The sequence below is a fragment of the Suncus etruscus genome, chromosome 17 (genome assembly GCF_024139225.1).
Source record: "Suncus etruscus isolate mSunEtr1 chromosome 17, mSunEtr1.pri.cur, whole genome shotgun sequence".
NCBI classification, from domain to species: Eukaryota; Metazoa; Chordata; class Mammalia; order Eulipotyphla; family Soricidae; genus Suncus; species Suncus etruscus.
The window spans coordinates 35,282,222-35,295,374 of NC_064864.1; the positions used below are offsets into that span (position 1 = coordinate 35,282,222).

Below are 13,153 nucleotides of genomic sequence, written 5' to 3' on the forward strand. Positions count from 1 at the left end.
TTGACAAAATCTTGTCACATTGTGTTTATGTTTTGTAAATCTTATGTTAACACTGATCTCATCAGAGTACCATCTGTAGTCATGGTTACCAATTCTGACAAACCTACCTTAAAACTTTTCTTCATACACAAAGATAAGTGGATTCCTAATAATGTGTCTTTGAACACAAATACTAAAAGTATTGTCAAATTTTGAATTACAAATAATATACATTCGTATATATACATATATTTGCTTATCAATAACAATAAGAAAGATTGGGGTTTTATTCCTCTAGAATATTTATCCAACAAACTCTAAGCTATTTTTTCCATCACACTGAGCAATAGAGCTTAAAGTCATTATATTTGCAAATGCTAGTTTCTTTTTTGGACTGTTTTTAATTTGGCTGTCAATAAGTGTTTTTAGCAATTTCAGTAGGTGTTTTTGTTCTAAGCAATTTTCCTCCATTTAGTAGCCACCATTTTAAGGTAGCAACATTGTGATGGAGATGGTGAATTTTAGGTGTCGGTCAGATCATGCCATGGGGCCCCAATATATTTGGTCAAGCATGCTGGGTATGTATATGAGGTTTTCTCTGAATAAGATTAGCATTTGAATCAGTAGATTAAGTAAAGCAGATTAACCTCAGTAGTGTGGGTGGGCTTCATCCAATCAACTGAAGGCATAAATAGAACAAGAGTGCTGACCCTCCATCAAATAAGGAAGGATTCCTATTGCCTGGCTGCCTTTGAGCATCTTCCAGTCATTGGATAGAATTGAAATGTCCCATGAGTTTTGAGCTTAATTGACTTTAAACTAACACTACACTATCAGCTTTCCTGGTTCTCCTGCTTGCCAAATAATGATCTTGAAATTTGTGAGCTCTCATAACCAAATGAGTTGATCCTTTTATTTTTTTAATTTTAAAAATGATATATATATTATGATTATCTAGTCTCTAGAAAACACTAATACAATTTACTTATATCACTCATTGTTTTTAAATTTTCAGTCTTCATTTCATTTATTCAGTTTAACATTAAGCATCTTTTCAATGTACCAGTCATCGTTCTGCTTTTGCTTTCTTTCATAATTTCTTCTTATGTTGAGTTTTGGGGGGAGTCATATTTTGCCTCTTAGAACTATTCTTTATTTTTATTCACAACGATGCTTTCATGTTAATTTTTATTATAACATACAAGTCGAATCCACTTGTCTTTTATTTTCTAGCTTTTGATAGAATCCTAAGAATAAAATGTTTCACTTTCATCTTTATTGCATTTAAAAAATTCTAAGATTGCAGGCCAGCTCAAAAAACTATCACACTTTCATACTAAGTCCTCAATTCTGAGACAAAAAAATAAGTGAGAATGATTTAAAGAGGATCTGGTCATTAAAGTCTCTACTGTTTTGAGAGATTGGGTGAATGGCCAATTATGTGGTGCATAAGTAAAGTCGAGTCTGCCTGGAGGAAGAACATGTTTTTTCACAGGAGTTTCTATAAGTACTGATTGTTGCAAGTCAGCCCCTGAAGAGGTTGACTCATGGAGGGATGGAGGATGAGGTCTTTCCCCTCCAGCTTGGAGCACGCATCTGCCACCCCGTCCAGCCGACGGTTCTAAGGTGAAACGGCGGGTAAACAGCTCGCAGACAGTCAGGCTTGTGGAAATACTAGCTTTATTCGGTGGACAAGACTGAAGTCCAAAGTCTCAGCCTCAGTTCCAGCAAAAAGCCCCTCGCCTTCCACAGACCCTTGTTTTTATCCCCCAGAATCAGGTACCACCCAATGGTGGGATCAGATACCACCCAGAGGTGGAAGCAGAATCAGGTACTACCCTAGGGTGGGGGCAGAATGCCAGGTCACACCCTAGGGTAGGGCACAATCACCGATTAGGGTAGGGTCAGTAACATAATAATCCCCTAAAATATTTACATACACAACACCTGGTATTTAGAACAAGAGTTTTGTCTGTGTTTTTAGTGTCTCCTGCCAATAAATCATATGCACAATTCAATGGATTTCTGCTCAGTTAGGTGACTGAGGTCTTCCAATACTGCATACTACTGCTGATGTGGATATAAGAATAAACAGAGATCAAGGGATCATGTAATAGTCAGTTTTTTGAGAGTGCCCCCCACTTCCATTCTGAAAACCCACAGACTTAAGCATCTTGTTGTTCCTGGATTTTTGAATAATTATCTAATTCAATTTAAGCATTTTCTGTTCCAGAAAATATCATCCATTCTTTTAAGAGTTCCTAAACTTTCCTGTCGGTTAAGACAAGAAAACCCTTCCAGGTGTTCCTAACGCACCTAAATCACATCAGTCTTGCTTCCTTGCTCCTTTTAGACCTAGCTGACAGAAGATGGGGCTGGTGTTTCTTGCCTCATCCAGGAAAGGAGAACCAAACGGAAAAAAGTTCAAGGTCAATGATTAGTCACATACTAATAGGGCTAGCCCCCAAAACTGAGAGGTTTTTGAGAAAATAAGGACCCCAAGGTTTATAAGCATGTCATTATTTTTTTTCTAAGCTCCCCAAATGATGAGCCAATGTCTGAGAAACTGTTTGTTTGTTTTTTTTTTTTTTTGAACCCAGGACTCTTCATAGAACAGGAATAATATTTCTCTCTCATTTGCTGGTTTTGAATATTAGAGCAAATGACAGGTGTAAATTACTATAATAATGATTATTATCTTTCTCTCAGAATTTGTAGGTTCATTTTTTTTAAACTCCAGATTCCTGCTGTCTCAGGTACAATCGTGAACTTCTGACCCCTTTTTCTTATTCCACTCCCCCAATTCTTCTTTTTTCCTCTGCCCTGCTCTCTCCTTTTCCTTTCTACTTCTTACCTTTCCTTCTCTCAATCCTTCCTTCTTCTCTTCAGCCTGACCTCCTTCCCTATTTCTTTTTCTCTGGCCTATCCTTTAGTTCTTCTCACTATTTTGTTTGACCATAGTATACTAAGTGAAGGTTGAAAAGAAACTCTGAATGAACCACATGTTCTATCCAACATTGCCCAATATTTGATTTTAAAATAAAAGTATATACATAAGTACTTCCTCACCTGGCCATCCCTTTAAGTGTTCCAGATAATCTATTCACTTTCATCCTTGACCTTATTTTTTTTACATTCAGGGGAAAGTGAGAAAAGAAGTTCTAAGCTTCAGTTCACAGCCTGACTCTTAAAGAAAAATAAAAGCTTTCAGTTAATATTAGCATCAAATAATAAAATTGTCATCTTATTGACCTCACCACAATAAATCGTTTATATTATGTGATTAATGGGGATTTTATTGTTATAGGTGACTGTATGATCCCTCAAAATTAACTTAATAACTTCTAATTTAAAGCAACAGAAAATGTCTAGGAGCGAATTTTTTTTCTATTCTTACTTAGAAACTAAGTCTTGGAGAGAGCAAAATATTTCTCTATAATCTTTGGGGCCCAAGCGATGGCACAGCAGCAGGGCGTCTATCTTGCACGCGGCTGACCCAGGACAGACCGTGGTTCAATTCCCCAGCATCCCATATGGTCCCCCAAGCCAGGAGCAATTTCTGAGCACATAACCAGGAGCAATCCCTAAGTGTCACAGGGTGTGGCTTAAAAATAAAAATAAAAAAAGATTCAAGCAAGAGGATAATTATGCACATTCCTTCTGAAAAATAAAATAAAATTTCCTCCTAATACTAACATAGAAATCATCTAAAAGTGCATTTATTTAGATATGGCCAGTGGACCAGAGAATTGTTGGTGATGTGTGAGCAGCACAGAATCTGGAACTGTTTAGACATGCTTACAGCATTTTGTCATTGTGTGAAAACCCAGTGGACCATTCTAATTCAGCTGAAGTTTAGATACCATGAAATAAAGTTATTCTTCCAAGGTGTAGAAGTGTTCAAGAATTAATTCGCGAAGACTTGAGTGGGGAAACAAAAAAACTGATTCTTCCATACAGATAGTTTGAGAAGCACTGATGTAAAAACTACATTCCAGGAATATTCTTGTAGAATAGTATATTCATGAATAAATCAAACATGTAAAATATTAATATTCAATGAGGAAAATATATACCATCTTATACATTTGTCGAATGAAAAGCTTAAACAAACAACAACAAAAATAGAATCAATTTTACAACTTTCCTAAAACTTGATCTAGGTGAAGCAAACGTATAATGCACGAGACAGTCCTGCCATCTTGTGGTTGAAGTAGTTGATTGCATTTTTATTTTCCGCATCTCCAAATCAACTCTTTGGGAAAAGTTCCCTTTTCAACAATAAAATGGATGAGAGAGAGATTAAAATTTTTAATCGCGTTTTTAGCTCTTAGTAAGAATGTCTAGTTTTTCCCAAGCTCCATCAAATGAATTGCAGATAAACCCCTTACATCAGCCCACCTTATTTGATAGGTGGAATAATGGAAGAAATGAATCCCTTTCTCCCGGGAAAACTCTGCATCTTCTGAATTCTTGTTCAGAAGAAGAAAAATATATGTTAAAATTAATCTGTTTATTTTAGCACACTGATTTTTTTTTTTTTTTTTTTTTTTTTTTTACTGGGCCCAGCAGGTTGGGGAAATCCCTGGGAACTTTAGAGCTAAAACAAGATCAATGAGCGGAAAGCGTGTAAAAACTACAATTCCCAGCATGCCCCGAGCGCCTTTGAAGCCGCGTGGGGAGCCCGAGGTCATGTGACTTCAGCATGGCGGTGTTTGCAGACCTGGACCTGAGCGTGAGCTCCGACCTGAAAGCGCTCCGTGGGCTGGTGGAGACTGCGGCTCACGGTGAGTTTCTTCGAATAACTGTGACTAGCTGGCCCTCTCCAGCCTGTTTGTCTCCTGAAACGTTAGGCCAGGATTGGGAGAGGCTGTACCTACTCTTCTGGGACTGGAGGAGACCAGATACCCTTAGCCTGTAGGAGTTTGCAATAGGGCCACAGAGGTGAGCCTTGGTAGCAACCAAAGCTTGCAAAAATTGTTCCTATACCCGCGTTTTTTAGTATGGTTCTTACGATGCACGTATTTAGGGAGCTGGTGGACAGTGGGGGGAGTTTGAGGAGTCCCAGAAAAGAGCTCGTGGACAGTGGGGGAGTTGTGAGGAGTCCCAGAAAAGAGGCCAAGGGGGGGGGGGCGTTATATTGGAAAAAGTGATTCCTGAAGTTTAGGGTTAAGTAACTTGTCAGTGATCATGCTTGGATTGAAAAGCAGGAATCTGACACCGGAATCCATACCTCTCATCACTCTACTAAATTGCCTCCTACTCTTGCATTCATCGATTGAGAACAGCCTCTGAAAAAAAGTTGTCTAGTTTAACAGATATATTCAATTTTTCTTTTTAGTGGGCTATTCCGTTGTTGCCATCAATCATGTTGTTGAATTTAAGGAAAAGAAACAGGTAAGATGCAGTTTTGGGAGTAATGAGCACTGTTTATGATTATTTATATTAACAGTATGGGGCCTGAGAGATACACAGCGGTAGGGCATTTGCCTTGCCTATGGCTGATCTGGGAGGGACCCGGTTCGATTCCTCAGCATCCCATATGGTATCCCAGCCTACTAGGGGCGATTTCTGAGTGCAGAGTCAGGAGTAACCCCTGAGCACTGCCAGGTGTGGTCTAGAAACCAATCAATAAATAAATAAAGTTTAAAAATAAAAATATGAAAACTACTGGTGTCTATTTTGCTTTTTGTTTTCTATTGGGATGGCCACACAAGATTTCTCTTGTTGCACTGTTCAAGGCTTCTGGCATCTGCATGCAAAGCCTATCTCCCTGACCCAAGTATATTTTTGAAATATATTTTCTATGTATATTTTTTATATGTGTTAATAGTTGAGAAATGCATATTATGTAAGAGAAAGTTTTGGATAATGTACCAGAGTAGGATGTAAGGATTCTTAAATTTGATTTGCTGTGAAGTCACTTGCAATAACTTATGAAATGCATTGGTATCGATGAACATCTAATTACTAATATTTAGTTCATTTTCTTGCCATGGACTCAGTAACAAATTAATTTCCCTTTTTAATATGCTAATAAATACACATATTTGTTTAGGCTCATTGATATTCTCAGCTTCTCTGTTCTTTATTTAGTATTTCTGGATACCTTGCTTTCTTGGGGGAGGTGGGAATCTTATGAATGATGGGAACCTTGTAGTTTTCTCATTATACTTCATCTCATTAACATGTCCAATTTGGGTAACTGTTGATTATTAATAGGAAATTGAGAAACCAGTAGCTGTCTCTGAACTCTTCACAACATTGCCAATTGTACAGGTACGTGCGTAGGATTTTGTGTTTCTAATGCCTATTCATTCAACCAGATCCAGTTAATATTTGGTTCTAATCAGCACTGTTCCTTCCTCTGTCCCCATACCTTTCTGTCAAGACTCAGATGCTCCATGAAAAGTGTCAGTTCAGTGCTTGCTTCGGCAGCGCATATACTAAAATTGGAAAAACACAGAGAAGATTAGCGTGGCTCCTGCACAAGGATGGCACAAGAATTGTCAGTTCAGCACTATTGTTAATGATCTTTTTTGAAGTGTCTTGCGCTTTGAATGAGCATATCCTATATTTTAATATAAATATAACTTTTTTCCATCTAGATATTATAAATGCATCGAGGGCAGAGAGTTATGTTTTACTGCCACTTACTGTTCTTTATTGCTGATACCTTGTTTTGGGTGTTTTTGTTATTTGTGTATAGATTGTAAAGAGTTGAATTCAGGAACTCTTATATACAAGACATTGTCCCAGGGGCCAGAACAATAGCACAAGTAAGGCATTTGCCTTGCATGCAGCCAACTTGGATTCAATCCCTGGTATCGCATATGTTTCCCCGAGCCTGCTAAGAGCAATTTCTGAGCACAGAGCTAGCAGTAACTACTGAGCGCTGCCAAGTGTGGCCCCTAAACAAAAAGAAAACAGCCCCCAAAATAGTGCCTATCTTGATAGCAGGCTTGTGCTGAGGAAAGGAAACTGGGAACCTTGGTGCACAAGATGACACTGATGTCTAAATTTCAGCTATGAATAACTTTGTAAATAAAACATTTAAAAATGATTTTTAAATTATAAAAGATGTGATTCCTATTACTGAACTGTAATCATAGTTCCCCACTGCTGGTATATTTTAATTAATTTTCCCCTCTGTTGAAAAGGAAAATTTTACTTTATGGATTTTTGATAGTATGTTTTTGATCACAGGGAAAATCAAGACCAATTAAAATTTTAACCAGACTGACAATTATCGTTTCGGACCCATCTCACTGTAATGTTTTGGTAAGTTAATTATCTTTCTTCTCTTTTTGACCTTCTTCTAGATTGACTTGTAATGTTGAACCCTGTTAGCCTAGTTATTGCTGAAACAACGTTGTAACAATGGTCTTACCTCCTGTTCCCACCTGCTGCATGACACCTACCTGCTTTCCTTATCCTCAGAGTTCACTTACTATAACAGATATCCAGGGCACATATGTAGTGATGCCACACATCACTTACGGAACCTTTGATAATCCCTCTACACACCATATGCAGTATCAACACTCTGGGTGGAACGAGATGGCTGCATTCAAGGCAACTCTGAACCCTTGTACTATCCCTTTAATTTGTTTTAAAAAGTATTCTTATTGTAAACCTAAACACATCACTATGAGTTATATGTATTTGTTTCACACACACAAAATGGAAGGGTCTCTGGGTACTGTACATTCTTCACTCAGTATCCCATGAACATCCTTCATATGACCCCCCCAAAAAGACTTTTTTTCCCCTGGGTAAAGCTGACTCTCCCTTAGATATTATGTATCATTTCCAGCCATCAGAAATGATACCTGAGTGCAGAATGAAAAAGCCTTGAGTATTAATGGGTGTGACCCCCTAAAAACAAAAGAGCTGATGTATTTAATTGAGAACAGAATTTTGCATTTAATGATTTTATATGTCAGACACCCCTAATACCCACATCCCATCCCACACCCTACAGCAAGAGCTCAGTAAATATCTGGCAATTTCCTTGACTGGCTTGTTCTATCGAATTTTAGTTTTATATCTCAAACGCAGTCTTCGATACACATTAAACACCTCTCAGTATATGAAGGTAGAGAGGGAGATGATTCACGTGACGGATGTTGGCATCTAAAATCTTGATGTAATTTAGGTCTCTTCTGATAATATAAAAGCAGAAATGTCTGGCTTGTTAGAAGGCCTAGGTGATTGATTTGAGTTTATCCAGATTGCTAGTCCATACCTGAATTTTTTAAATTATTCTGTAGTAAACATTCTTCTTTCTTATTACTAGAGAGCAACCTCTTCAAGAGTCCGGCTATATGATATCGTTGCTGTCTTTCCAAAGACAGAGAAACTTTTTCATGTAAGTATCAGATTGTAAAAGAAAAGTTTATATTAAGTAAGAAATCTCATGCTGTGTCTTTGCAGGTATTATTATAACTCATCTAGAAATGTTAATATTTTTCTATTATATTTGAAATTCTAGAACTTAGAAGGATGAATTGAGGTGATGTCATCCTGCTAGACATTGGATGGTACAGATGAAAGGAGCCCATCAGATTGTTTTTTTTTTCTTTCTGTCCTTCCTTTTCCTTTGAAACTTGCATAAATCTTGGTCCTTCTGTAGTTCTAAAATCACTTCAGTTTCTACCTCATTTGCTACTAGTCATCTCTGTTAGGGAAGAATGCTATTGGGTTTTGCTGTGGCAGAGGAGTTCCTGCCTCTGTTGTAGTTTTTCTCTTTGCCCTGATGTATATATTGTCCACATGCCAGGAAGATCATAAGAGTCTTTAGTCATCTCCAGAGTCTTCAAAATCAGCCACCTTCTAATACTTTCGTGTTCTGAAAGCTTTTGGAATTTTAAACTTGAATTTTATACATTTAAATCTGTTATTTTGCTGGCTCTCAGAGCAAAAAATTTCTCAATATTTGTTTACTTTGTCAACTGAGGATAACACACTGAACTTCTTAAATTTAAATTTTTTAATTTAATTAAGGAAAGTGCATCATATAACTGATATAGTTGATAATACATTTGTTTTCAGATAAGTAAAAGCAAAATTATTGAAAAAGGAAAGGAAGAAAAGAAAGTTTTTTTTAAAAAAAAAAAAGAAAGAAAAAGGATAGTTAGCAAGCACATTTGGAAAAATAATTGTATCTCCAATGAAGTCATTAATACACTGACAGAATATATATTAAGTTCTTGTTGTAGGCTGTTCAGTCTGTTAAATTGGTTTGTTCCTATAGGAATGACAGCATTAAGCAAATGAAATTGTCCAGAGATTCACAGCACTATTACTGTCACTATGAATTGTAGTGGTTATGTACTCAGCTACCAGGGCTCCTGGAAGAAGGAAGATAGAAGGGGAGGGTGCCTGCACTTGCTCCAAAAGCTATGGTGATATCAGCCCTAAAACTGGTATACCTGAACTTAAGTCAGATTTGTGTCCCTAATGGGAATCATAGAGAGTAAGTGATGAGGCAGAGAGCATCAGGAAAACAGCAATTGTCAGTGATGGAGGCAGCAGGCTTGGCTTTGGCAGGGTGGGGGTTTAGCCCGCCCTCTTCTCTCAAGATGGCCGGCTTTCTGCTGCATGGGCCAGTCATGCCAGACATTTTTAAGTGATTGTAGTAAAAAGAAAAAAAATTAACTATAATGTAAGTTTTCAGAAATTTTTGTAAAATGAAGACAAATTCTTCTAGATGTTCTAGATTTTGACTTTTTCTTAAAAAATATAATATTTATCAAAACTGCATCGATTAGAGAAGGGAAATATTGGTCTTTGTTGCTTTAATTTTGTGAGATCATTTCTAAGCAATGAATAAAAAAGATGGGCAAAATTAAAGAATTTTACTGGATTTGTCCAGTAGATGGAGCTGTTGTACAAGGTGCCATATATGTGTTTCCATGGCTTATTCATTATTGTTCATATAAATGCAAAGAAGCAGTATGGAATATCCATGAATACTATTTGGGGGACACAAGGTGCTTCCTATCATATGATGTTTCTTTAAAGTAGTTCTTAAAAGTCAGACATGTTCATTCTCACCAGTGAAGACTCTGTTCCAGGTACAAAGGAGATTCTGAACCAGCCCTGAGAATATGAAGTACAATAGATGAAAGAACAAGGATATAGCCATATTTTTAAGCAGTAACTTACTTTAGTTATTAAAGTATTTATTTATGACATTTGCTAAAAGCTGGAAACATGCCCAATTTTTTCCTGTACAATTGATTTCAAATTGATGATTAGAGGAAACAGTACTTTAAAAAGAAACATTATGTCTCAAAGGCATACCAACTCATAATCTTTCAAAGACTGATACATGTTTATTACTTGTGTACAACAACCTTCTGGTATAGGACATATTTTTATCACTGTCTCCATGTTGTAAAAGAGAAAATTGATTCTAGAAGTGGTTTGCACTAAATTTTAAATAGAGCTGTTTTGATTTGGGTTTTCTAAATACATTATGATTTAATCTGATTTTTTTTTTTTTTTTTTTTGGTTTTTTGGGCCACTCCCATTTGATGCTCAGGGGTTACTCCTGGCTACGTGCTCAGAAATTGCCCCGGCTTTGGGGGACCATCTGGGGCGCCAGGGGATCGAACCGCGGTCCTTCCTTGGCTAGCGCTTGCAAGGCAGACACCTTCACCTTTAGCGCCACCTCACCGGCCCCTGATTTTTTTTTTCTTATTTGATATTCTATCTTGTTTTTTGCAAACTATTAAAAACTCAAATGTAAATTAAGTGTCTTACATTCTAAAGTATGTGAGTGGGACAATAAAAACATTTCTGAAAACTGGAAGAAATCTATAGATAATAAAGTATTTGGGATTGATGGTACAGGCAAACTCACTTGATGCATGAAAAGTTTTTAAAATTGTAGTATCTTTCTTTTACCTTTCCAAGTCTTAACTATTGCTTAAAACTTTAACCAGAAATATCTAGCAATCTAAAGCACATACTTTGTATGCAGGAAGCGGTTTATTCTCTAGCACCCATGGTCCCCAACCACTGAACCACGAGTATCCATTGAGCATCCCTGGTGTGGCCAAAAAAATAATTAGTTGTTTTCTATAGAAAAACAACTTCTATAAAGCTTTTATAAATGTATCATGCTTTGGAATCAGGTCAGAAGCAAGTAGCTCGATGCTTCACAGGTTAATGTTCAATAAGTGATTTTAATTATTTAGTAAGTTGATCATAATATTTAAACATCCCTGTAGATAGCATATTCTAAAACTAGTCTGGTCTCGAAGACAAATCAAAAACATGCACATGCATATATGTTAAATTAGTGGTATAAGCCCTAATCACCTTAAATAGCATTATTTTCGTGGGAAATAGCATTCTGTTTTCTACTTAATCTCTGGAAAAATGTCTCATAGATAAATTCTGTCCAAAGCTACCTACACCCGTGATAAGGTAGAATTGGAAGGTTGTGAGAGGAGTCAACTGGTCCAGACTTGTTGGGATGCCAGTAGAGACGCTGATGAGTTGGTTATTCCCATTTAGATGCTAAAAGTGATTGGAACGGGGTTAAGTAACTTTGGGTGATTTTGTTTAATGGTCTCCAAAATAGTTTAATTGAATACCCAATTAAAAAAGTAAGGGAATGGGGCCAGAGAGATAGCACGGAGGTAAAGCATTTGCCTTGCATGCAGAGGTGGTGGTTCGAATCCCAGCATCCCATATGGTTCCCCCGGGCCTGCCAGGAGCGATTTCTGAGCATGGAGCCAGGAGTAACCCCTGAGTGCTGCCAGGGTGTGACCCCAAAACAAAACAAAAAAAGTAAGGGAATGCTGCATCCCAATATATATGTATATTATGAATTATTTTATGTCCCATTGTTAAAGTAACAAACACATTTGAGAAAGTGAATTAGTTAGTTAATAGAAATAGAACTTTATTTTCTTTGAGCTTCAAAACCATACTTTACTCTTTGATGAGTAGTTATTGGGGATGCTGCCAGTACTGAAGACTCTTGAGGAAAGGAAGTGGGATTCTGAAAGTGTGGCCTAGGGGTACTGACTTCTGAGTTTCTGGGAATATTAGTTAAAATATGGATAATTTAACCTTGTTACTCAGTATATCACTGGACATGGAACCTGGAAATATTTATATTCAGTAAATTCTTTAGGGAACTTTTTTAGTTTTAATATACTTGTCATAAGAGTTCCTGTTTTTTTTTTTTTTCACATTTATTTTTTTCCCCTTGGTAATGCTGACTCTCTTAGATAATAATATATCATGAAAAACCAAGATGTAGAACTCTGTTAGTCATGAGCAAGATTTGGGGGAGATTGAACCCCTGCTATCCCATTCTCCTTGTTCTGTGAAATCAAAGAGAAATAAGTGAGTGTATGAGTATATATGTGCTTTTTAGTGGAAATAAACTTTGCTTGAATCTTCACAGCAGTCTGTTTACCAAAAATAGAAAGTTAGATATAAATTTACAGACAACCTGCCAAAGACATTGTAAGATTCTGTCAAAACTATTTGAAAGATTCAAAACCATTGTATATATTGCCTCAAGTAATATTTCAATGTAACTATTTTTATTATCATTTAAGAAGTGTTCTGTGGTAATCTGAACATAAATTGTAATTATCTAAACATATCACTTGAACATTTAGTCTAATCAAAGGATAAGTGTCAGAGGAAGCCTGATGGCATTGTCCTTTGTAATTGAAAGTTTATTATGAGTATTTAAGACAGCATAGAAATTTTGTTGTTGTGTCGTTGTTGTTGTTGTTGTTTGGGCCACACCCGGCAATGCTCAGGGGTTACTCCAGGCTCTGTGTTCAGAAATCACTCCTTGCAGACTTGGGGGGCTATATGGGATGCTGGGGATTGAACCCGGGTCAGCCATGTGCAATGCAAATGCCCTGCTACACTAATGCTGTGCTATTGCTCCAGCCCCCAACATAGGAATAATTTTTATATAGGAATATTTTTTAATTATCTGTTATTTGAGGAAGAGGGAGAAATTAGTCATCTAAGCAAAAAGTTAAGGCAGAGAGAGTACAGCATGTCGGGTGCTTGCCTTACACAGAGCTGACATGTACTCAGTCCTTGGCATCCCCTATAATCACCCAAGTACCACCAGGAGTGATAGTTGAGTGTAAAGCCAGGAGGAATCCCTGAACATTACTGGGTG

General features: G+C 37.0%; 1 protein-coding gene and 1 non-coding gene across 2 annotated transcripts in view; both read left to right on the forward strand.

Annotated features, from left to right (window-relative positions):
- The first annotated feature begins 4,684 nt into the window (after positions 1-4,684).
- The window catches only part of RPP30 (ribonuclease P/MRP subunit p30), a 30,967-nt gene continuing 22,498 nt past the window's right edge, over positions 4,685-13,153 (forward strand). Inside the window, exons 1-5 of the mRNA XM_049764338.1 lie at positions 4,685-4,766; positions 5,321-5,376; positions 6,202-6,258; positions 7,186-7,260; positions 8,279-8,350. Coding sequence (XP_049620295.1) covers positions 4,685-4,766; positions 5,321-5,376; positions 6,202-6,258; positions 7,186-7,260; positions 8,279-8,350 — 342 coding nt within the window. The remainder of the gene's footprint in view (positions 4,767-5,320; positions 5,377-6,201; positions 6,259-7,185; positions 7,261-8,278; positions 8,351-13,153) is intronic.
- Positions 6,402-6,507, forward strand: LOC125995443 (U6 spliceosomal RNA). The gene has a single exon (XR_007490970.1). It is a non-coding gene; the product is annotated as a U6 spliceosomal RNA (small nuclear RNA).